The 25,838-nt window shown below is 43.6% G+C and overlaps 2 protein-coding genes across 2 annotated transcripts in view; one reads left to right on the top strand and one right to left on the bottom strand.

The window, feature by feature from the left end:
- Positions 1 to 15,684, top strand: part of PPFIBP1 (PPFIA binding protein 1) — a 212,621-nt gene extending 196,937 nt beyond the window's left edge. Inside the window, exons 27-32 of the mRNA XM_060258534.1 lie at positions 1,172 to 1,294; positions 4,154 to 4,279; positions 7,270 to 7,458; positions 8,813 to 8,992; positions 10,020 to 10,085; positions 12,908 to 15,684. Coding sequence (XP_060114517.1) covers positions 1,172 to 1,294; positions 4,154 to 4,279; positions 7,270 to 7,458; positions 8,813 to 8,992; positions 10,020 to 10,085; positions 12,908 to 12,994 — 771 coding nt within the window. The 3' untranslated portion in view covers positions 12,995 to 15,684. The remainder of the gene's footprint in view (positions 1 to 1,171; positions 1,295 to 4,153; positions 4,280 to 7,269; positions 7,459 to 8,812; positions 8,993 to 10,019; positions 10,086 to 12,907) is intronic.
- A 4,389-nt stretch (positions 15,685 to 20,073) lies between these two features.
- The window catches only part of LOC132586318 (NADH-cytochrome b5 reductase 3), a 41,281-nt gene continuing 35,516 nt past the window's right edge, over positions 20,074 to 25,838 (bottom strand). Inside the window, exon 9 of the mRNA XM_060258343.1 lies at positions 20,074 to 22,446. Within this exon, the coding sequence (XP_060114326.1) occupies positions 22,274 to 22,446 (173 nt within the window). The 3' untranslated portion in view covers positions 20,074 to 22,273. The remainder of the gene's footprint in view (positions 22,447 to 25,838) is intronic.

Below are 25,838 nucleotides of genomic sequence, written 5' to 3' on the forward strand. Positions count from 1 at the left end.
CAAATTACCACTCAGTAATCATCTAAATCACATAACTAATCATATCCTTTCGGAGGTAAGTTGCCTCAGTAATGGACGGAATCAACTATTCTTACTATTCCTAAGGATAATAAAGATCTAATGGACCCTTTGTTGTATCAACCAATCACTCTGTTGAATGTCAACACCAAAAATTTTGCTAGCATACTTGCCAATATACGTTGCAAAATCGTAACAGATTATATAAATGTAGATCAAACAGGGTTCCTCCCTCATAGCTCTATTACTACAACATAAGAAAGGAGAACCCTCTATAATTTTTCACAGTAGCCATTATAAAAGAGAATCATTACTTCTGACAATTGCTATTGAAAAAGCCTTTGGTGGTCTGGAGATCAAGTATGTACAGATTCTATTAGAAAAATGAACTTCGGGGATAAATTCAAGACAGCTATCAGTGAGATCTATCCTAATCCAACTGCTTCTCTCCAGATTAATGACCAAAGATCAGAAAAATTTAGCTTATAAAGAGGTACTAGGCAAGGACTTTCTCCCCTCTTGTTTGCTATAGGGATTGAATCGTTGGCCCAATCCATTTGAGCCTCACAAAACATACAAGGCTTTATGATTCAAGGTAATTCACTTAAAGTATCTTTGTATGCAGATGATATGGAGCTGTTCATCTCTAACCCCATAAATTCACTCCCTGAAGTTATAAACACATTAACAAATTTTGCAAAAATCTCAAGGCTTTGACTTAACCACAAAAAGTCAATTATATACCCAATTTGAGGAGCCCTGTGGTGTAGAGTGGTAAGCTGCTATTAAGTGCAGGGACTCTTATCTGGGAGTACCGGGTTTGATTCCCCACTCCTCCACTTGCACCTGCTGGAATGGCCTTGGGTCAGCCATAGCTTTCACAGGAGTTGTCCTTGAAAGGGCAGCTGCTGTGAGAGCCCTCTTAGCCCCACCCACCTCACAGGGTATGTGTTGTGGGGGGGGGGAAGATATAGGACATTGTAAGCTGCTCTTAGTCTCTGATTCAGAGAGAAGGGCGGGGTATACATCTGCAGTCTTCTTCTTCTATTTGCGTCCCTGTGCTAAATTTCATGTGGGAACATAATCTCCTCCACTCTAACTATTCCTATCACTCTTGGTTATTTTTCTAATTCATATACTTAACTCCCTGCAGGATGACTTACTGTCTTTGAAAGTTGTGAGTGTCCTCCACCATCTCAGTATCAAACGTGCCATTCAAGTCCTCAGGATAAATAACTTCGAACCCAATTGTCTGCGCAGGAGGCCTTCAGATGAGGTAACCACTTTTAATACCAACACATTACAGTGATTCTTTGAAATGAAAGTTATGGTTTGCTTGCCTTTGTTCTCTTTAGTATTCTTGTAAATCTTGATAGATTCCTTTGGTTACGGTACCTTACACTTTTCAATTATTGTCAATGTAGTAATATGGATACATTTCCCTATTAAATTTATATCTCTGCAACTAAGTCATAGCATCTGGACTAAGTCACGAAGACACTGCACTGGACACCTCCCTGCATTCAGATGAAATGCCATTCCCAACTACTCTTTGAGTGTGGTTCCCCAGTTAGTTCCTTATCCACCTAAGTATCATAGAGTCCAGTCCACAATGCTCTCTCTAGTTCAGGGGTCTCCAACCACCGAGCCCCAGACTGGTACCGGTCCATGGCCCGTCATCAACTGGGCCACCAGCCTCTTTGCCCCTCCCGGGTGACCTGCAGCCTCCCCGCCACCCTTATGGTGCCTCCTCCTCCCTCCATTTTTACCATGTTAAGCTGGCGAAAGTGCCCTCTGGGCTCTTTAAAAGCTCACACCCCCACAGCAGCAGCGGCGAGCAACCGCTGAACAAGCGGCGCTACCCTTGTCTCTGGAGGCAAGGGCAGCACTGCTTGTTCAGCGGGTCACTCGCTGCCGTGGTTTCCCCCACGGATTAGCTGATCGGTGGGGGGGTGAGCTTTTAAAGAGACCAGAAGGCACTTTCCGTGGTTTAATATCGTAAAAACAGAGGGAGAAAGAGGCGCCCGGGGGGGTGGCGAGACTGCGCGGGGCGGAGGAGGCCAAATTCAGTTCCCCCACCCTGCCGGCCCTGGTGCTGTGGTGGGCAGGCCCAGCAGTCCCTGGTGCCAAAAGGTTGGGGACCACTGCTCTAGTTTACCCATCAGAATGTCATGGGGAATCCATGTAAGAAGTTTTACTGAAATCGTGGTAAACAACATCAACAGCATTCCCTCAATTCAGTAAGGTCATCGCTCAAGGAAATTCTTGTGGTATGTCTACCATCCTTCAGGAGGCCTGGAAGATGATAGACAAAAGGTCTGCAAGGTCTCTAGAAAGTTCTTTGAACACTTTTGGGGGCATACAATCTGTCCTACTGAAATGTAACATACGTGTGTGACTATGAACTTCCTTGGCCTCCACAGCAAATGGAATTCTAGCAGAACAGGGTCACTTCAAAGTACCCACTACCTTCATCAGTTTATCCACCATGTCTAAGCCAGTGATCTATCATTGCAGTCAATATATCACAGCCCCTGCCTCCTACTAACTATGTGTTTGCTAATATTTAATGAACATTTTGATGCAGTGTTAAAGCAGCCACATTGTACAGCTCTTCCTGGTATGATCACACAAGTGTGAAGTGTGACATGGTATATTTGATGACTCCCCTGCTTCAGAAATTTTCACGATGTGCTAATCTTCTCTGTGCATGGAGGCTGTTTTTTATGTGGGGAGCATTCAAATAAGTTTTCCAGTTTCTAGCAGTGTTTTCTAGCAGTGGAACACACAAACAGGTAGATGCAATCAGGTGCGGGGGTGGAAAGAGAGGACCTTGGGGATGTATGAAAAAGTCGCAGACTGCCCACTTTCCACCCCCCTTTTGGCTCAGCATGAGTTTCAGAGAGATTTTACTGAAAATGAAGTTATTTCCGATGAAGAGGCAGGTTTGGGGGAGTGCCCTGGAAGTGACATCACAGGGAGAGGTGGAGTTTTGATTCGGTGTGCCCCAGAAGTGACATCACTTGGCCCTTGACCTGGAAGTGACACCACAGGAAATGACATAATTCCTGTCCCCCCCGGCTCCACCCCCAAAGTCTCCTGGCTCCACCCCCGGATTTTAGTGGGCCACGAAGGAGAAATAAGATAACCAGCTAGAATTGACAGATTCAGATAGTAGCTGATATATTTAGCTAAGAGGGTCAGAGTTGAAGTGGAGTCATAACCAAAATTTAATGGTGTGAATCCATGCCTTAAGTAGTCAGCAAATTCTGACTGCATTCCAAATATAAAGCAGCATATGGAACACACCTAGGTACCCCCATGATCTTTCACAAGAAGTTAGAGTGGACACGTTCAACTGAATTGTCAATTGCATCAATCCAGAGTGGTACCCCATACAGTAGTTGAATTCCAATTTTAGAATTAAAATTCTCAAAATTAATGGACAGAGGATCAGAAATTATCTCCTCAAGTTATTTTAGTACCCTTGGATGCAGTTTATCTGGCCCCGAGGACTTCATTTCATTCAAAGAAACTAGGTGTTTATGTACTACTCCTGTGCCGATTCTAGGCTGTGGTGTGTGTGTGTGTGGGGGGGGTGAATGCCTTCACTTGGGTGGGTGGGAAGACAGCAAGGGTGGGTGGGGCACTCTCCCAGAGCCTCCTTCTAGAGTCCGTTGTATTTTTCTTCACAACGGGCCTTACTCCTAGTCCAGTCATATGATGCATCTGTTGCCGGACTTTGAAATTCCTGGTAGGCAATGGAAGGCAAGCAGTGACTGAATGCATCCTCATAACTGAAAAATCCCGCTCCCTGTATATACGTAATTGTGCACGGTAGAGAGAAAATGAAGCCATGATTTTTTTTTTTCTCATTCTGCATCCAAAGGATTTTTTTAAAGGGTGCATTTTGCTTCTTGATCTGATCTCCTTCTATTTAAGATCAGAATGAGTTCTGGAAGTGTTCTTTAGTGGCTGCTGGGTAGGTTGGACTGAAAAGAGCACCTTGTCTCTTTAGTGAGTCAGGGTGGTAAGAGGGCTGCTCACATTAGAAATACGGGGGCGGAACAGCTGCAGAAAAAGGTTCGTGGTTGCAGACTAGCATATTACCTTTTATTAAATGTGGTTATTACAGAATAACATCACGGCATCAGAGGTTGCCCAGTGGACTAATCACCGGGTGATGGAGTGGCTGCGGTCCGTTGATCTTGCAGAATATGCTCCTAATTTAAGGGGAAGTGGCGTTCATGGTGGTCTAATGGTAAGCGTTTGATATTTCAAATTTCTTTATCATATAATATAAATGCAGTATTTTGAGACAACAGTGCTGGGCAAAGTAAACAAATATATTTCGAATGTAAAGGGAAGAGTGCATCTGCATTTTTTTAGTAACTTGCTGATCTTCTTTGTGGTCTCTGCACATCACACCCATGGGATAGGTGTCAAGAGTGTCTCTTGCCATGATTGAAGTTTAGCTGTTTGGCCTGTAGTTACCTTTTCCTCGCTTTGCACTGCACTGCTATCTCTTCTGTAACAGAATGAAGCACACTTAAGCCTAGTCTCAGACAATCAAGGCCAACAGCCTTGTCTTCTACTGATTATGTATGCACCTGTGAAGAGGCTATGGGAACCAACCTTTGACGGGAGGGAAAGTGAGATACAGATCCAGCACATTTTGATATTCCCTGACACTACCTGTGAATCAGCTATGACACTCTGATGCCAGTATAAATGAAATCATAGGTAGCAATGCATGTGAATGGAACAGAAAGAACATAGATAGGACGCTAGATAGAGTATAATGCTTAGACAAATAGTGCATTTTAAAAGTGGTTTTCTCTAGAGGTTTGACTTAGCAACAGAATCGAAACTACATTCCAGGCGTGACTAAATGCCCTGGGTCACCTAGCAACGTAATAAAGATCTCATTTCTCCTGGAACACAGGGCAGTTTAGACTAGCAAGAGGATGGGCTTCTTCTTTCCCCCCCATCGTCTCCTGGTCTTCTGATATTATCTGGTTTGTGACATCCTGTGGCTCGTTTATACTCTCAGTAGTATCGCTAGCTGTCGGGTCACGTATCAGATTGAGGCATTCATGCAAAGACTTTTGCAGAGCTTGCATCCCATTCATGAAATTGTCTCGAAGAATTTCCAGAGCCACATTTATATCCCAATCCAATTCTGCCTTCGACCCCTTCATGTCCATTCAATAAAGAAAAGGAGCTGTGAAAGTTTGTACCAATCCAAGAACCTTCTGCCAATTATTCTCTTTTGCAATATTTCCACTTTTCACTTTTATTTCAGTTTAAGTCTTTAAATCAGTCCACTTTATATTCTCCAATCAAAATCCAATGTTCCACTTTATTTTTCCTCCAGTCACCAAAAAGGATTTTTATTTTTCTTCACTCTCAAGCCCTGTTTTAGATTTTTAAGTCTTTTAACACTGAGAAGGAGGGGGAGGTTTGAGGGGGATTAATGACATCACTCCTCCCCTCCTTTTCTTGACTTTTTTTCCTGGTTCAAAACAGCTAATGGAGTTTCCTTTCTTGCAAAAAGAGAAATACTCCAGTGACTTACTTGTAGATTCAGTGTAGAATATTGCTATTTAATCTTCATTGCTCTTGGACTAACGAGCGGTTTACTTCTAGTGCCATTGTGAAAATGGCGACTGTGTGATGGAGCCGGAGGCAAAGAAGGTGCTATGAATCCCACACCTGTTGGAATTCTGCGCCACCATCACGCCTCTTGGTGCCAGAGATCCTTACTGGGTCTCCGGTAGAAGCCCCCCTTGAAGGGGCCCCTCCGTTCACGCAGTTCAGAAGAGCTGCCGGGAGGCACTCGGCAAGCTGCTTCTAACCCTGAAGCCAACGTGACCTGGAAGCCACAACAAACGTTTCTTAAAGGGCCTGGTGCATCTCCATCCTCCAATGAGACAACCCACTCCTCCCTGGGATCTCCCTCTAGTCCTGAATAAACTGACAGAATGCCCATTTGAACCAATGGGCACCTGTTCACTTTGCCTTTTCTCATAGACGACAGCATTCCTTGTTGCTGTTATGTCTGCTTGATTGGTGGGAGCAGGGCTTTTTTTCAGCAGGAACAGAGTTCTGGCTGCCTTGGCGTCAGGGGTGTGTGGCCTAATATGCAAATGAGTTCCTGCTGGGCTTTTTCTACAAACAAAGCCCTGAGTGTGAGAGCTTATGGCTCTGTGCTGTGATCCTCCTTATTTGTGCTTCCATGAGGATGGTGTCCCTCTGGCCCCAGGCATCAGCTTCCTCCCAAAGGTTGTCTTGAAGTTTCATATATGCTCAGCCATTTCTCTACTGGATTTCTTCCCATCACCTAAGACTGTGGAAGAGATGTTTGCATTCCTTTGATGTTAAAAGGGCCCTTCTCTTTTTCTTGCAATGGACTACGGCTTATAGGAAAGACTCTAACTTCTTTATTTCTTATGCTTCTCCCAGACTGGGTATGAAGATTTCTTCCCAAAGTCTGTCTAAGTAGTTAACTGAGGCTATCAAGTTGTGTTACCTCTTGGCTAAGAGGCCCTTACCTGGACCTTTACGTGGTCACTCTACTAGAGCCTTGGCCACATCGACTGCCTTTCTTAAAGGTGCTTCACTGCATACGGCTACCTGGGCTTCACTTTATGAAGCACTATGCCCTGGATGTACATCTTCACCAGAGGTTGAGAATGGGGTGTCTAATCCTGCAGGCTGTTACTTCTGACTGATCACCAGCACTCTCCTCCAGGTAGGCCTAAGGTTGCTAATCTTTCATGGGTGTGATGCACAGAGACCACAAAGAAGATAAACAGGTTGTTTCCCTGGAACTGATGGTCTTTGAGTGGTCATCTGTGCAGTCACACCTCCTTCCCCACTGCTGTCGGTCCTATGCTTTTTGGGGATCATACAAAAGTCAGAAGGAACTGGTGAGTGTGCATGGCAGGGCTTCTCCCCATGGGGCTTCTCATGGGGTTTAGGCTTGGTATGTACTGATCGGGGTCAGCAGAGGGTGTGACTGCACAGATGACCACTCAGCAGTCATGTTACATGTAAGCAATTTGTTTATTTATTCCTATATAGGCATCTGTCTGACTCAAAGGAATTACATTATAGGCATTTGTTTTAATAAACATCACAGATGCTTCCCTTCCTTTGTTTCTCGGTTACGGGTCACACACGGATAGCAGTGTGGTAAAATAGATGTGCTACCAGCAATTCTGAGGTCTGCTCTGTTTGGTAGTACAGGTGCTGGAACCTCGCTTCAACGTTGAGACCATGGCACAGCTGCTGAACATCCCACCCAACAAGACGCTACTGAGGCGACACTTGGCAACCCATTTCAATTTGCTAATTGGTCAAGAGGCCAAGCAGCAAAAGTGTGAAGCTATGGAATCTCCAGACTATATCCTCTTGACAACTACAGCCAAAGTGAAGGCAAGTGAAGAGTGTTTGAAGTGATACTACTCAGTCCCTGATTTAACTGCCTCTGTTATTAGGCTTGAATGTGTCTCTTACAGGGGTTTAGGGTGCTGTTTTGTTAACTCTTCTAGAAGGCTAATAGAACATTAGGGTTTGGTAGAATCTTTCGGGCTCAAGTGCCGTGTTCTACTGGAGAAAGTTTTTCTTCCAAACGTTTCGTTCTCAGCGTCTGGAAGAAAAACTTTCTCCAATAGAACACGGCACTTGAGCCCGAAAGATTCTACTAACCCTAATGATGATGCCAGCCGTGAAAACCTGAAATCTTTGATAATAGAACATTAACTGAATGATAAAATAGTAGTAACAGGATTTACAGTTTTCCTGGTAATCAGTAGTAAAAAGCAATCAGTGTATCTTATCAGTGTCATTGTTGCATAACCTTAACATATGAAGCTGCCTTATACTGAATCAGACTCTGGGTCCATCAAAATCAGTATTGTCTTCTCAGACTGGCAGTGGCTCTCCAGGGTCTCAAGCTGAGGTTTTTCACACCATTTTGCCTGGACCCTTTTTTGGAGATGCCAGGGATTGAACCTGGGACCTTCTGCTTACCAAGCAGATGCTCTACCATTGAGCCACCATCCCTCCCCTAAACCTTGTGCAAATTTTCCAAGTCAGTTCTGCATATCTTGTTTGTTTTACACTTTTCTTCCTTACTGTGCTTACCTAGCTAGCAATTTGTGCATAGAATCTCTTAAGGGAAAATGTATGGTACTTGAATGAAGACCTCCTATATTCTAAGCTGCCTTACAATAGATTTTTAAAATGTCTGCCAAGGTGGCATTTACATCTTAAGACTCAGCAATTAAGAAATGATCAAGACCTACCGTAGTTGACACAGCCTTACAAATAAGTCTACAAAAGTTAATAGTCGGCAAAATATTTTTTTAGTGGCCAGCTTTCCAAAAATATTAATCATTTGTGGCATATCAAAAGTGTAAAAGATTTTCCAGATTTTAAAAAGCTTCCCTGTGCAGTAGCCCGGAGGCAGGTTTATGTGCCGCAAGGCAATTAAATGACTGGTGATTTGCATGTCTGCATTAATGCACATGGATAGCTGTAATCAGTGACATAAAATTAACCTCCTCTTTTAAAATCTGCAAATCTTGATACATTTTTATTACCTTTGTTTCAGCATGTTTCAGAAAATAGGGATTTTTTTTTTTTTTACCTTTGCTTATTGTGGTGCCTTCATCTACCTAGTGGAAAACATACAAGACTTTAAATGTTCAGAAGTGTGGGAGAAGGGTGCATAAATTGCCTGGCTGCTAACTTCTTGATGAGCTCTTTTTGTCTTTCTCCTTTTCAGCCAAAGAAACTTGGTTTTGGTAGTTTTGGAAATTTGCGGAAAAAGAAGCAGGATGATGGGGAAGAGTATGTGTGCCCAATGGATTTAGGACAAGCCCCAGGAAGTGGATCAAAGAAAGTGTTTCGGCCAGGTGTAGACATCAGGCCATATGAAGATGATGATCTGGACAGACTAGAGCAGGTAAAAGTCATTGCAATTCAGGTGTTGTTTCATGTTAAGTTGGAACAATAACACTTGAGTGTGCACATGGGTGTGTGTACGCACATGCACACACTCCCTCTAATATTTTTCAGGGCTGCCTTAGTTTATAATTTATTTTCAGACATGTAACATACACTGTTATAAAACCTGAATCTTGATTAATGTCTCTAGGGTATTGCTGTGCACCTAGATTTGCATAGGAGAAACTGGAATTTCAAATAACTAGATGATTTCAGTATTGTTGGTATAACTGGAAAGTTCTTTCTCTCTCTTCTTTGCAGCCTACCTTTCCTCTAAAGCAGTTGTTTCATTTTATTTTTCAAAACAATGCAGTGAGTTGGTTGAGGGGAGAGTGACCCACAAAGTGAGCTCCCCTCCAGTGATGCCTCTGTGTAGCCTGAGCATCCCCAATCCAAGTCTGACAGTTTACTGTACCACACCAACAGTCTCCTCTACTCACTCACTTACCATTCCTTCATTGCCCATCTTGGCCTCTCCTCTCCCCAGTTACAAACTCTAAATATCCCCACACTCAGCCTTCCATCACTATGAGCTTCTCTCACATTGCTTGGCCTGTCCATACTTTCAAAGGCATTTTGTGAAGGATTTATTGTATGGAGTTGTTGAAATGCTTGGTCAACTCTTTAAGCTGGCTGTGATCATCGTCATCGTTCATACTTGTGCTTCTCCTTGCAATGGAGAAGCAATGGAGAAGCACCAGTGAGAAAAGGTCATGAGATCAGGCCCGGAAGTTTTTGACATCTTTGGATGCTCAAATTCAGGCATGTGGAGTAGGGTCAGGCAACCAAGCAGAGTCAGGTTACCTCCACTCCTCTGCAACTCCCTGAAAGCCTCACTTTCTTACTCTACGATGAACATTTGAGCTCATTATTTCATGCCTCAGTGTCTATAACCTAAGAATCGCTCTCAGTGTATTGGATCTATGTATTCATTTACGTCATATATCCGTATGAATTAGTTGTTTCTTGACATGTTTTTCTTTCAGATGGAGGATTCTGAAGGAACTGTGAGACAAATAGGAGCGTTTTCTGAAGGCATCAACAACTTGACTGTAAGCCCTTAAGAATGCATGTCATAGATGACACGGTTTGAGGCTGACAATGCTGATTCGCACAAAGCATGCCACGGCTCCATCTGGCCCATAAGGGTCTGCTCTGACTGACATCAGCTCTCCAGTTCCCTCTCCTTCTCTCTAAGATATCTTATGTTTTATATCACCTAGGACATTGCAATACCAGGGATTGGGCAATTTATAAATTCAATTAATAATAGCAGTAGTAGTAATAATCTTAAAAACAAACCAACCAACCCGGAGATGTCAGAGATAACAGCTGCATTCAAAGCATGGGGTGTGCCACAAACTATGTTTTCTTGACCAATCTGGGAAGATACCCAAGGACTGGGGGACAGCCGTCATTATCCCTCTGTATAAAAAGGGTAACAAGGAGGATCCCAATAATTACAGACCAATTAGTTTGCTTAGTTTAGTGAGCAAACTTTATTCAAGACATCTACTATGGAAATTTAGAAACTGGCTAGAAAATGATTTTGGTCTGGCCGAGGAACAGGCAGGTTCCAGAGAAGGCAGATCAGTAATAGACCATAGCATGCCTTTAGACCATTAATCGCTAAATACGCTTCCAATGCAACAGTATCTTTCAAGGACACCTATAGGCCTAAAGAAAGCACTGAAAGGATTTACTCAGTTTTGCCAGAATAACAACTTAGAAGTAAACCACTCTAAGACTAAAGTAATGGTTTTTGCAAAAAGGTCCCCCGGAGTATACCATTGATTAGCTGATAAGCCTATAGAGCAAATTTCAAGTTTTAGATATTTGGGGGTATACTTCCAGGCAAATGGTGCAAGATCATGTAATATGGATGCAACTATTTTAAAGGCTAACAGGGGCATGGGAGCAATCCAAAACTTTTTTTGCCACAAGGGTGTGTAATATTACAAGAAGTGTAATAGCAGCCCACAGGATATTTAAAACCAAAGTACTTAACCAACTTATATATGGTGCCCCAATTAATATCACCGCAAAACACAAAAGTTTGGAAATTGTTCAATCTAAATTTTTGCATTCAATTCTTCAGATACCTCAGGGCACTCCGAACGCCTTGATTTGGATAGAAACTGGTATGATCTTAGTGGAGGCGAGGCTTTGGATCATGACCATACAGTATTGGCTGAAATTAATATTTTCCCCTAAGAGGCCGACAAGCTTAATCTTCCAAGATATCTCAGTTCCACCACGGCTTAGGGTCACAGAGGAAAAACGTCCCTATTTGGGCCTTACAAAACAATATCTTAGTTCTCTTACATACAATAAAGCCAGAGAGCTGGTGAAATAGAGAATATCAGATATTGCCAGACAGAATGATCTTAATAGTACTTAAAAATGACATGCCCTTGTAGAACCAGTTAATAGAATAGCACCCATGCCAACTTATACCAGCTGGAAAATTATGAGTACAGGAGAATTTTTACCCTCAAGAGGTGAGACACCCTCCCTTCTGCAGTCTTGGAGGGCAGATATAACAAAATACCTTTTGAAGATCGTATATGCCCCTGCTGTAATGAAGGGATAGAATCTTTAGTGCATGTCCTGTATGACTGCAAGGTGTACAGCATTCACCGTGAAATCCTTCCTTTTCTTGCAATCTTGCCTACCACTCATTCACTTACCATTCCTTCATTGCTCATAAAAAAATGCAACAACTGAAGGATCTTTGGAATGATAGGAACCCTAGGGTTATACTCAAATTAGCTAAATTTGGCTGCCTTGCCACAAGAACTAGAAAGTCACTCATAGCTCCGAAGGGAAATAGCTAGGCATTTTCTTCCTCTTAGTTGGTAGTTTTTAAAACGTTTAATCCCATTATAAACTGTATGTATGTTTTATAATTGACTGTAGCAATTTTACCTCTCGGCACAATTTATACGGGTTATTGTAACCGACATTGGTTTTATCTGTATTGTTTTTGCTGGCTTTTGCTGTGAATAAACTGGAGCTATGTTTTGTCTTCCATTTTCTCCTTCCAAATACACTTCCCAGAATTCCATAGGAAACAACTTTACAAGTTTAGTTTTGTGATATAGAAGTGCCCGTGTGTATCAGAAGTTCAATACTGTCCATTTTGTTGAGTGTGCTTGAGGTACCTTGTGCCTGCTCCCCCCGTCACCCCTATATATATATATATATATATATATATATATATTATTTATTTACTTATATATTATTATTATTTACTTATATATGCAGGCTGTGTGTATAGTATTTACATCATGCATTTCTTATGTCCTGAAACTTGAGGTGGCTTCCATAGGGTTCCCTGGAGGTCTTAGATCCAGACCATGAGCAGACCTGTTTTTAGCTTCAGTGAGGTTGCTCTGTTGGTCTTTAGAAGAAGAAGAAGATGATATTGGATTTATATCCCGCCCTCCACTCTGAAGAGTCTCAAAGCGGCTCACAATCTCCTTTACCTTCCTCCCCCACAACAGACACCCTGTGAGGTGGGTGGGGCTGGAGAGGGCTCTCACAGCAGCTGCCCTTTCAAGGACAACCTCTGCCAGAGCTATGGCTGACCCAAGGCCATGCTAGCAGGTGCAAGTGGAGGAGTGGGGAATCAAACCCGATTCTTCCAGATAAGAGTCCGCACACTTAACCACTACACCAAACTGGCTCTGGCTTTAGTAGGTAAAATATAAAGGGGTTGATCCGACCTAGAAAAGCAATTGGGCAACGGCCAGTTGTGACTCTGTTCTCCCTCTTTGGAGAATGGCATTGTCTTGTGCCTCCCAAAAGGTGTGGTGGTTCATCCCTGTTCCTTGGCAAGTGTTTCAGATTTTCCCCTTTTTTCTGTTTACAGCACATGTTGAAAGAAGATGAGATGTTCAAAGACTTCGCTACTCGTTCCCCTAGCGCCAGCATAACAGATGAGGATTCTAATGTGTGATCGTGGCATTGTTGGACACCAGAATAATAATTCTCACTCTGCTGACAATTCTCATCTGTGGCAAGGACAGAAGGTTATGTAACTTAAAAGTCATTTTTGCTTCTGTTTCTTAGAAGTGACATATTTCAGGTGGGTGACAGGAAAAGAGGTGCCTATTTGTTCTGAAGTTGCCATAAGCGAAAACAATAAACCTAGACCTCTACAAGTGGGTGAAATGCATATTTTTCTCTAGTGTAGAAATTTGTGACGTATCTCAAAGCTCTGTATTTAATTACACTGTTGTCACAATGCCCCTACACAAAGTTGTGCCATAAGACAGGGGTGGCCAACGGTAGCTCTCCAGATGTTTTTTTGCCTACAACTCCCATCAGCCCCAGCCATTGGCCATGCTGGCTGGAGCTGATGCGAGTTGTAGGCAAAAAACACCTGGAGAGCTACCATTGGCCACCCCTGCCATAAGATATATCTGGATATCTCTTTTTTTCTGAAAAGTTGTACAAAACAAAAATAATCAGCTATAGATCTCTGGAACCATTATCCATCAAATGTCTATCAATAAGAAACCAAACTTGCTATGTGTAGCTTTCCTGGTTTGTATGAATTGATCAAATGTTAAATAGCCAATTTATGCATTTGGTATTCAGTGTTGCTTTACCATCAAGTACATAATCCCTGAAATCTAAATTCCTGTTTTTATACAATTTTTATTAAAAATATTAAAAATGTATCGAGGACATACAACCGTACAAAGTTTTATATTGTGAAGCAAGGTAATTAGGATGACTTTTTTAAAAAAAAAGACAATATATCTAATTTGCAAACCAGCTGATTAATAAGAGGTCAGACTGCCCTTGAAACTATTAGTCCTCCCCCCCTCCCCACAGTGATGTGTGCATTCTTACATTAGGAATGAAGTTGTTAGAAAGGATGGTTCCTTTTTGCAGAATCAAAAAGGTTTTTTTTCTAGCATTACAATTAGATTTTAATAACATTTTAAAGTTTTGCCATTTAAAACAGAACAGACTGAGGAAATACCTTGGTCTTTGTGAAAGAGTGCCACCAAACATCCTGCAGTGTAAGGTTTTTTAAATCTATGCCAAGAGGAATAATTGATCAAGCTGCTTTTTTTTTTCCAGTATTAAATTCAAACATGGGGTTCAAATAAACCATACTGAAACACGCTGCCAGATTTTTGTGCTTGTTTTTAATAAAAGTGCATCATTTTCTGGCTTTTTAAGTGACCAGACTTGTAAAATTCAGTTTAGCTAGTGAAAATGGTGTTTGCCAGGCCCTCTTCGTCTGCAAACTCCATCGTTCCTCCCTCTGAAAACCGGTTCTGTTTTGCTGCTTGCTTAAAATGCTGATGTTGCAGATGGTGGGAATATACTGCTTGACAGGAACTGTTCAAACTTTCGGAACAGTGGTGTTTGAACAGTGCTTGGAAAGGAAATTGAAAGAATTTTTCAACGTTTGTCAGAATTTTTTTGACATGTGCTTTGGATACTGCTTGTAATTCTTGCCCCCGTCAAGCCCAGAATTCACAGAATTGGCACAGAATTCCTGGAGCACAGAATTCCTGGAGCTAAACCATTTCAAACTGTAGACAAAGATTCAATGTTGGAATTATTCCCCACATAAAAATTACTCTACCCATAAAAATCTGGTTCGTCAAAGAGAAGTAATGAGCCTAGCCTTCTCATAGAAAAGCTAGGTTTCTGCTTGCAAGACGTTTTACACGATGAGCATGCAAACGTGATCTTTTCCAGTCTGAAGTGGAACTCTGTTCAAAATGCCTAGATTGGCCCTCCGTCTGACTTTCTAAGCTGAAACTGGCCCTTAAATCTGCTGCTTCCCATATTGCTTTACATTTGTCATAAATTGTCTTGAAATGAATTTATCCTCTGTTCTCTCAAAGACTGCCACCAGCATCTGTATCTTTCATTTTTTTTTTCCAGAGGGCCCTGCCAATAAAACTGTATTCAGGGTCAGCTGTTCAAAGAGGTCCCCACAGAATTTAGGTGAGCACCTCATTCTGTGGACTATTTTAAAAGAATGCAGGGAGTGCCAGTGAGTAGTGGGCAGGCCTTATGCTGGCACTAAATATGTGTGTACGAATGAAGGTCAGCTTCTCTGAATACATCCTGGGGTCTACCAACAGCCACATAAGGCTATTCAGCATCATTTTATTTTTTTAAAAAAATACTGCACATAGCGAGACATGTCATACTCTTGGAAGTCAACCTTGTTGGACTGCAAACACTGGTCGTGTAAAAGAAGAGGTACACATTTTAAGTTGAGAATCAAAGGTGTGAGGTCTAATGCACACAAATTCATAGGCGGAAACATCGATAGGAATGTTTTTCATGTAGTTATAATGTTGCACATATGACCAACCAGACTTCTCATTGTTTCTGAAAACTGATATTAGTGGAAGTTAGTTCAGACTTGGGTGATCATTTTTCTGGTTATACCAGTCTTTCTTTTCAGTTGGTCTTTTATTGTTTCTGTGGGGCTGGGGAAGGGAAGACTAATATAAAACACTCGTAATTAAGCCAAACAGTTAACTTGAATGCATATGCATGAAATATTTTCATGGTATTTTATTTGGTTCGGTGCGTACAAAGACGTCTGCAGAGAACTTATATGTATTGCCAAGTTAAATAAATAAATGCCTACTCAGAAATGTAAAATGCTTCTGGATGTTTTTTCCTGTTTGCAAAAGATGCAGGTTTTTTTTTTTTTTAAAGAACCTTTCTTCCTTTTGAGTGATAATCAGCCTTTAGACTTTTACGCAGCATAACTTTCTAGAAGGCTTTCTCCAGTCCAGAGCTTATGGGAAGCTCAGGGGTATCAACTGGTCTGGCAGTTGTTCAACAAAATGCTCACATGGAGCTGTCATCTCAAATGAAATATGTGGAGGATATTTTGCTAGGGAATTAGTTATACTTGCATTTAGAGGTTCTGCACCCATGAAAGAAGAAGAAGAAGAATTGCAGATTTATACCCCACCCTTCTCTCTGAATCAGAGACTCAGAGCGGCTTACAATCTCCTATATCTTCTCCCCCCACAACAGACACCCTGTGAGGTAGGTGGGGCTGAGAGAGCTCTGACAGAAACTGCCCTTTCAAGGACAACCTCTGCGAGAGCTATGGCTGACCCAAGGCCATTCCAGCAGCTGCAGGTGGAGGAGTGGGGAATCAAACCCGGTTCTCCCAGATAAGAGTCTGCGCACTTCACCACTACACCAAACTGGCTCTTTCAACCACCCTTTCAAGGACGACCTCTGCAAGAGCTATGGCTGACCCAAGGCCATTCTGGCAGCTGCAAGTGGAGGAGTGGGGAATCAAACCCAGTTCTCCCTGATACGAGTCTGCACACTTCACCACTACACCAAACTGGCTCTCCAGATCTGCTGATCAAGGTATTAACAGAAAGATCTGCTGATCAAGGTATTAACAGAAAGGTCTATAAAGTAAAAGCAATAGAAACCAAATGCTATGCGATGGCTTAAAATATTGTGGAGTAGCAGATAGCACAGAGGTTATCTTGTGTTGTGCCCATATAGGAGCCTCAATAAAAAAGGTAAAAAATATCTAGGGGTCACTTTCAATGATTTACCAATGTTCTAAACCACCTTGATGAGAAGCAGTGGGAAATCAGTGATAACCCCTGAAGACAACCAATTTAGCAGGCCACTATGAGCCTCTGAATACCTTGCCCTTAAACCAGATCCTGTGGCAGCTGGCAGTCCTGTGGTACTGCTATACAATCTCTGCATGGTTGCTTTGTTGGGCATATACACAACAGTCCCACATTGTGAGAAAAGGAAGGAGCAAAAGCTACTGAGCCAGATCTTTTGATCCTTTGTGTCTGTGCTTACACTTTCAAAAATGTAGAATGGCGTGGTACAAAATATACAAAGTGGGTTACTCAGTCTGCATCTTGAGGCCTCATTTTTTTGCTGTTGAAGCCAAAATATGTGGCTTGATCACTGTGTAAGGTTATAGGTCTCCACTGTTAGACACCTTGGCCTTCTGGTCTCTCACGCACCTTAAACCTGCTTTTCTTACCTTGAGAATGGTAAGATTTCTGTTTCTGTATAAAGGAAGTTGACCCCTGAACATGGTTCTGGAGCTAGTGTACAAAAAGAAACTTGTGGACCCTGATCTTCTTCGTGGTTCGGGGCCCACTGGAGAAAGACAGGTTGCTTACCTGTAACTGTAGATCTTCAGGTGGTCATCTGTGCATTCACACTCATGGGACATAGCACCTGCACTGATCCCCTGAATCGGTACCTAAAAAGCCCGGGATTTTTTCACGCTTGGCACCAGTGATCATGTGCAGGCGTCCCAGTACGCATGCTCACCGGAGCCAGCATGAGGATCCCGCCAGTTCCTTTTTGACCGCCGCACTGAGAGGATTTCCTTTCGATTGCTCCGGTCAGTACTGTAAAACTTTGGATTTTTCTTGTTGTTATATAGCCTGTTCGTTGTTTTCTTAGTAGTAAATAGTTAAATAGTTATAGTTAGTAGTTGTTGTTTTGGGGGGGAAAAAGACTGTCGTTGTCGGACTTTGCCCCTCGGAGCTTTATTTTCCCCAAGGTCTGCTCAGATTGCATCCCCCCTCAAGATCACCTCCACAGTTGTGGGACTTGACTTTAGTACTGGACAGGTTGACTCGACGTCCCTTTGAGCCAATGGCAACATGTTCTCGACAGCTTCTGTCCTGGAAGACTGCTTTTTTGGTAGCAATCACATCGGCACGCCGTGTAGCTCATGGCTATGCGTTGCGACTACCCATATCTAGTTTTTCAGGAGTCTGGAGTGTCATTGGCTCCTGATGTTTCTTTTCTTCCCAAGGTGGTTTCCCAGTTTCACCTTAAGTTGGACATTTGGTTACCCACATTTTATCCCACGCCTTCCTCAGATGAGGAACGTTGGTGGCACACTTTGGACATTAAGCGTGTGTTATTGTTTTATTTGAGTCGTTCTAAGAGTTTTCGTCAGGACCAGCATCTTTTTCTTTCTTATGCTGCTCCTAAGTTGGGCTCCAGAATTTCATCTCAGCAGCTTTCGAAGTGGCTCATTAAACTGTGCTACTTGTTGGCAAAGAAGCCGTTGCCTGGGCCCATTCGTGGACACTCTACTAGAGCGATGGCGACGTCGGTGGCGTTCCTGAAAGGCGTTTCCCTGTTGGACGTGTGCAAGGCCACCACCTGGTCCTCTCCGCATGCTTTCATGAAGCACTACGCTCTGGACGTGCATGCTCAGCAGAGGACTCGTCTGGGAGCTGCGGTGCTGCAAGCTGTCTCTTCTGGTTGACCGTCTTCCCGCCTCCAGGTATGTCTTGCTTGCTAATCTCCCATGAGTGTGAAGCACAGAGACCACGAAGAAGATAGACAGGTTGCTTACCTGTAACTGTAGATCTTCAAGTGGTCCTCTGTGCATTCACACTACCCGCCCTCCTTTCCCACTGCTGACGGTCTTCCTTTGTTAGGGGCTTCCAGCGGTCAAGACGGAACTGGTGGGATCCTTGCGCTGGCTCCAGTGAGCATGCGTACTGGGACGCCTGCGCATGCTCACTGGTGCCGAGCGTGAAAAAATCCCGGGCTTTTTAGGTACTGATTCGGGGGATCGGCACAGGCGCTATATCCCATGAGTGTGAATGCACAGAGGACCACTCGAAGATCTACAGTTACAGGTAAGCAACCTGTCTTTCTGCAGTGGGCCCAGAACTGGGTCAATCCTTGACTCCTGGGTACACAGCTTCTCCTCTCTGAAGGCAGGACCGGCAGAAACTTGGATCCCAGAGGGGAGAGGGATAGTCCCCTGGATTCCCATTCTGTCCAGCCCTACCTCCAAAGCAGGATGTGTTCAACTCAATGATCCCAGAAGATGAAGAAGAATGAAGATACAAGAAAGATTCAGGGAGGAAGGTACGTGAGAGAACGGCAGCTGTTTAAAGCAGCAGGCTATGTATGCACTGTGCAGCCGCCAGGTGCTCCTTAGGTAGCCGTGGCTCCCAACACCAACTCCTGCACCCTCATCCTAGGCATTCCTTGCAGGGAGCCAGGAGGGAAATGGTCGAGTTGGCAACAACCCAGGAGAGACATTCTTATCATTGTGGCAGTCTCCTGAATCTCCCTGGACCTCACCTCCATGCGCAAGTGGCAGCAGAAGCATCTCATCTCCTGGATGTCATGGCCACTTCTTTGAACCACGGTAAGGTGGCTGCGTGCAGCAGGGTGTTGCTTTATCCTGGGGAAAGAGATGTGCACTGCCAGAGGAGAGGAAAATTTCTGCCCCACCTTTGCCTCCTTTTTTCCTTGTGATCTAGGACTGGGGCCTCGGATAGGGCTGGTAGAGTGATCAGAGGACGGCATAGGCTTTCCCTTTTATTTGGAACCAGTTCTTCCTTGCAGGGCGGGAAAGGCAGCCATTTTACCCATTTTTTTCACTGCTTTCAGTTGGGTGCTCAAAAATGGCAGCCCCTTTTGCCATTTTGACCTTGGAATCTGGACTTCCCTGATTCCAAGGTCATAGTGCAACCTGCGATCTGGAATTGTCTGATTCATCCCCCACCCCGCCCCCCCCTCCCGGCAGAAGCTGCACATTCTGAGAGCCAATTGGTGGAGCTTTCTGGAGAGGAGGCCAAGGCAAACTGGTTTTCATGGATCCAATAGGTGGTGAGAAAGGAGCTTAGAGCCACGCAGAGTGAAAGCTCTATCCCACAGGCTCTGAATCTCTCCAAGAAAAGATTCAAAGTGTGATATGGAAGAGACCAATAGGAGATTCCCTTTGCACCCCCCTCCCCTCAAATAAAAAGAGGAAGGAGGTTCACGCGTCCCATGAGGGGCATAGTTCCCTCTTTTGTGACCAAGAGGAGGAATCAGAAGAGGGCGAACTCTCAGAAGAAGATCCTTGCCTCTCATAATAGGTTGTTCCCACAGAAACTTTACAATCAGTTTTTATAAATCTTGAAGACCCTTGAACTCTCCTACATGTCTAAGGTGAAGAAGGAGGACATTGATTTTCTTATAGGATTGTTTTGCCCAAGTTCAATCATGACGCTCCTTAGGTTGGTTCAAAATAAGCTTTTAATGATGAGGGCTTGAAGCAGACATTAATGGCATGCATTGGCAAGACCAGGTCTTGCTAGACTTAAATGAATCAAACGTTATCAGGCAAATTAACAGTTCCCCTTTCTCCCGCATCCGCCAGAAGTCTTTTGAATTAATATAAAGTCCATTCTCAGGCCTCAGTGTGACTTCCCATCAAGGTCACATTCCAAGTACTCATCCCTTTTCAGTTGGTCTATATCGGCATTGCTCAGGGAGACCAGATCGCAGCTGTCTCTCCGTGGGCCCTTTCCACCTGCAGGCCTAACATAACATCTGCTGGTCATAAGATCAGTTTATTTTCAGATACGGGACCTTGGAGAAATCTAACAGAATGCTGAAGATATAAAATTGGTGACTGATTGGTATCCAATTCATGGAAAGTCAAAAACAAGTTTTATTACTGTCTGAGCGTTATTAGTGTCAAAGGGCATTGGCAAAGATCACATGGCTTTGCCTATTAGCAGGAGTGGCCTGGATTTTGAGGGTAAATGTATATATAATATAGATTTTCATATATTCTTTAGCTGATGGATGTTGTGAGGTTGGGGAGGAGGAGGGAGGTTTACTTGGGGCTTACCAGAAACTTATGAGTGCTAAGGAGGAACTCTGAAAGGAAAACAGTGCTGATTTGGGCTGGACATCTATTAATAATTGCTGATTCTTAATTTAACTAAAAGTTTATCTAAGATCTTGTGGGAAGTACCTGAGGTCCCCTGAAATTTCTTTTAAACAAGTTATTTTGAAATCTGGTTTGGGAAGGGGGGAGTTAACTGAACTTCTGTGTGTTGAAACTGCATTCAGCCTGATCAAATACAAAAAAGGATTTTAACTTATATTAAAGCTTTTTATTAAAGGATTTTAATATAAGGATTTTAACTTATATTAAAGTTTTTATTAAAGGATTTTAATATAAGGATTTTAGCATATTAAAGCCATTTAAGCACATTTATACATGCACAATATACATGTACACATGCTATTGTTATTAATTACTAATTTGAATAGAGAGAGTATACACTCTAAATGCCAACGATAATTAATTGGCTCACTCTGACCAAGAACATCTGTGCAACCCACACTGGAATGAAGGGAAATTCCACTAGTGCCCTGCCAGTATCTGGACCAGCCTTTCTCCAATACAGACTGACCCAGAGCCCTTCACAGCTCACGTAGTCCTAACCTGATTACAAAGATAAGGAAGCCTGGGAAGACCCTAACATATATCTGTTCATTTTCATAGGATCATTACAGATCATTTTGGAAAAGTGTGCCAAAGCAAGTTTTCTTTACAAGTTGAACCCCACCGTTAATTATTACTATAGGGAAGGACTAATTTAAAGCATACATGATATCTGAAGTTCTTACCAATGAAGTTTTTTGGCATCGTCATTAACATTAGGAATCTTGGGTAGAACGTGATGCTGAACCCAAATACAACTGAAAGCAATCCCCCCACCCACCCAAGGAATACACATGTACAAAGCCCAGCATTTCCAAATGCTCTCTGTGCTTTGCAGTGGGAATGAAGTAGTAAAGGAAGAATCTGCGAAACAACAAACTTCAAACACAAATATCTAACAAGGCAATAATCATCTCTGCATGCTCAGAAAATATTAATGTAAAGCAAATACATATAAAACCTGTGCGTATTTTGTATGCATTAACAAATTCTATCAGGTAGTTTGCAGTCATTGCAAAAAAGGCAATACAAAAATGCTGCATGACTGACACGTGTGTTTAGTATAGCTCTTTCCAACTTCCCCACTGTAGCAATCAGACAGCAACAACAAACAAAATGCTTTCTGCACAGATGTGCTTTCCACCTGGATATCAGACACAAGTGCTCTTAAGAAAAACTCTCTGGTGATACAGCAGCCTGGCTACGTTGAGTTGAACCCCATGAGGAAAGAGTTGGACGTAATTCAGTGGTCTTTATAAAAACTGGTTAAATGAAGCAAAGCAAACTACCATAGACAGTCATCTACAGGATTTTTGGTATGACCTGAATAAAACACTTAACTCTCATAGATAACTGAGAAGCCCTCTGAAGGTAGCTTTGCACTAATACTCAGCCCAATTTTGCTCCCCATTATCCGAAGCTTTTCCTTCCCCTTTCTCCTACTTAACACATTTCTCTTCACCTTATCGACAATCCATTTTAGTAAGCAAATATTGCTTTCTTGGCATATCCCAGTTTTTCTAGGTTAGGCATACAAGCGTATTGGATCATTGGAGGAGGGCCACACATCAGGATGAGAACGTCGTCTTCTGGAGGAGGCATGTGGTCCTTGATCATCTCGTGGTTCACAAACCCTTGGCTGTAATTCCAATCTGAGAACAGAAAAAGTCATCTGTGAAAAACAGTATTCTGTGGTACCCACACACATCACAGAAATAAATGCAGTTTTCCTGAACACTCACTAGATTTGGGAGGGAAAACCAGAAATGATTCACATATGCATACTCCTCTCTAGATGTCTACAAAGCTGAGTAATGGGTTGGCTCATTTACTCAGCGATGTTCCTTAGTCTGCAGTTCCTCTGTTCACAATACGGTGTCAAACACACAGCCCATGCAGGGCTCAAATCTGGCCCCCAAGTAACTTACTTCTTCTGCTTCCTTTTTCAGGGCAGCTGCTGCAGCCACACTGTAGCTTGCTTTCTCTCAGCCCCTTCAGTGGCTCTTTGCTTCCTGCTTCCCTCCCCCCACTTCCCCCCCCCACTTCCCCCACCACCACCCACACAGCTTCATGGTTGCTTCCTGCTTTGTGCTGGATACAAAAACAAGTCTCTTTCTCTCACTCACATACAATGCTTCCTTCTCCAGGGCTGCTCCTCCACTTATGGGGAGGAAAGGGTTAGAGAAAAAACAAAACTAGAGTCCCATCATGGTAGCTTAAGACCAACAATGTTTTATTCCAGGTATAGTCTTTGGTGTGCAAGCACACTTCTTCATCTTGGGTGGGTGGATGGATTCTTATGACAATGTATTCTGAGGAAATTATTTTGGCTTATTCTGAAACATTGGTGTGGTTTTTGGGTTTTTTAAAGGATTTCTCTGTTCCTCTGGAATTATTTTCTTTCAAAAAAGACCCTGATTCGGAATTAGAACACTTGGATTGGACCTTATATCTTTAAGAGTGGAGTGATTTCAGATGCCAAATGATAACAACACACATTGGAAATGAGACAGGAAACCTAGGTCTCAATTCTGTCCGGGAGGATGCATTGTCTTGAGCTTCATTATCAATTGCAATTCAGCAGTCTCTCTTTCTAATCTCCATTCCAAATTCCTTTGTAAGAGCACTGCTACTCTTAGGTCTGCAATAGAAAGCTGTGCTTTCTCTTTTAAAATACGGTTTATTTTTTTTTTCACATAAAAAGGATAATACTCAGTATAAATTGGTTGCTGTAGATTTTCCAGGCTATGTGCCCATGGGTCTTGGCATTGTGAGACCTGCAGTTTCGCCAGCAACTGTGACTGGCATCCTCAGAGGTGTAACCCAGAAAACTGGAGTTCTCTCTGAGTTAAAAAAAAAGAAGCCTTCAACAACATATTACTCAGTATAAAGCCAACACTAAAGGAAAAGTGATTCTTCAAATACAATAATACAATTATTTTTTGTATATTGAACACAAAATCTGAATATTTACTTGGCAGCAGTGTTCCATCTAAGCTGAGTTAGTGTGAGCTAGCTCACAGTTTTTTAGCCTCCCGCTCACACATTTTTGTCTTCGCTCAGGAAGGACGGCCCCAGAGCACATTAGTTTATGCAGTAGCCAAATTACTCGCTCACAACTTTAATGCCAGGAGCTCATGAAATAGAATTTTTGCTCACAAGACTCCACAGCTTAGAGGGACTATTGCTTGGCAGTGAGTTGGGATCAGGGGAATGATTATTGACATAGTCAAAAAAAACAGAACCACTTCTCAACAAAATTACTGCTTAATTGTGAACATTCTATTTGTACTAATTGTGATGGTAGCTTATCCATAGCTAACATCCCAAACTCCCAAAACTGATATGGCCCTCCTCTTCCTCAGGGGTTGGTCTGTTGATCAATCGAGCTAGGGAGAGGCCTGTCCCTGGTGGACTTCCCCAGTCTAACTGGCCCTGCTGAAGAGGGAGGACGACCTCATCAGTGCTCTGTATAAGCACAGTGATACGGAAAGGGAGGGAGGGCAGAGGTGAAGGTCTGCTTGCAGGCCCTTCTGCCACCCTCTCTTGTCTGGACAGCCACAGCACAGAGAGTGACCCAGTGGAGGACAAGCTCAGCAGCACATGCAGCTGGCAAAGAAAGAGGCCAGCAGACCCAGTGGCAGAGAGCAAGCCAGCAGTGCATTTGGCTGGCAGGGAGAAGCTGGTGATGGCGCTTTAGCAGAGCCGCAGCTGGTGGTGCAGGCTGAAGCCACGAAGAGGAACCCACATGACGTGGCAGGCACTAGAAGGCCCCTGGCCAGCACAGAGGCAGTGGACCCATCTATGCAATGGCAGGCCCCAGCCAGGCAGTCAGCCCACCTGGGCCAGGATTTGAGCAGCAGTCGTGGCGGAGAAGGATCCCCAGCAACTGAGGCAGACCCATGGATTCCCGCCTGGCCCTCTTGCATTGGCAGAAGGGCCCTACCCTCAGAGGGTCTTAGGGAGCACGGGAGAGGCTGTATGAAGCTCAGGGTGGTGCTGAAGAACCGGAAACCTCCCGGATGGGGATTGTCAGAGGCTTCCCACTTGAATCTCAGTTGGGAAAAGCCCCTTGGTGAGAGGAGACAGGGGAGGGCAGTTGGGGTCTAGGGCTGAGGCCTGTGATGGAGCCATACCCCAGGCCAGGAAGGTGGGCAAAACATAGAGGGGGGGGCACTGGCTAGAGGCCCTGATGGACTCCTTTGCCTTACGTTGCTGCACTCATCCTGAACATATGAACATATGTAGCTGCCTTATACTGAATCAGACCCTCGGTCCATCAAAGTCAGTATTGTCTACTCAGACTAGCAGCGGCTCTCCAGGGTCTCAAGCTGAGGCTTTTCACACGTATTTGCCTGGACCCTTTTAGTTGGAGATGCCGGGGATTGAACCTGGGACCTTCTGCTTACCAAGCAGATGCTCTACCAATGAGCCACCGTCCCTCCCCAAACATATGAACATATAAAGCTGCCTTATACTGAATCAGACCCTCGGTCCATCAAAGTCAGTATTGTCTACTCAGACTGTCAGCGGCTCTCCAGGGTCTCAAGCTGAGGCTTTTCACACCTATTTGCCTGGACCCTTTTAGTTGGAGATGCCGGGGATTGAACCTGGGACATTCTGCTTCCCAAGCAGATGCTCTACCACTGAGCCACCATCCCTCCCCAAACTTATGAACATACAAAGCTGCCTTATACTGAATCAGACCCTCGGTCCATCAAAGTCAGTACTGTCTACTCAGACTGGCAGCGGCTCTCCAGGGTCTCCAGCTGAGGTTTTTCACACCTCTTTGCCTGGACCCTTTTTTGGAGGTGCCAGGGATTGAACCTGGGACCTTCTGCTTACCAAGCAGAGGCTCTACCACTGAGCCACCGTCCCTGGGGAAGGGACCAACGGGGCAGCTTGGCACATTAGGGCCCCATTGGAGAATAGAAGGTAGAGCTGGAAAGGGAGGCCGTGAGCTTTTTCCCATCAAGGTGCCCATATACCTCCCTGGTCCTCTTCCTTAGCCCCCTCCATCTCACCAAAACCAGAGAAAGGAAAT

The sequence above is a fragment of the Heteronotia binoei genome, chromosome 17, assembly GCF_032191835.1.
Source record: "Heteronotia binoei isolate CCM8104 ecotype False Entrance Well chromosome 17, APGP_CSIRO_Hbin_v1, whole genome shotgun sequence".
NCBI classification, from domain to species: Eukaryota; Metazoa; Chordata; class Lepidosauria; order Squamata; family Gekkonidae; genus Heteronotia; species Heteronotia binoei.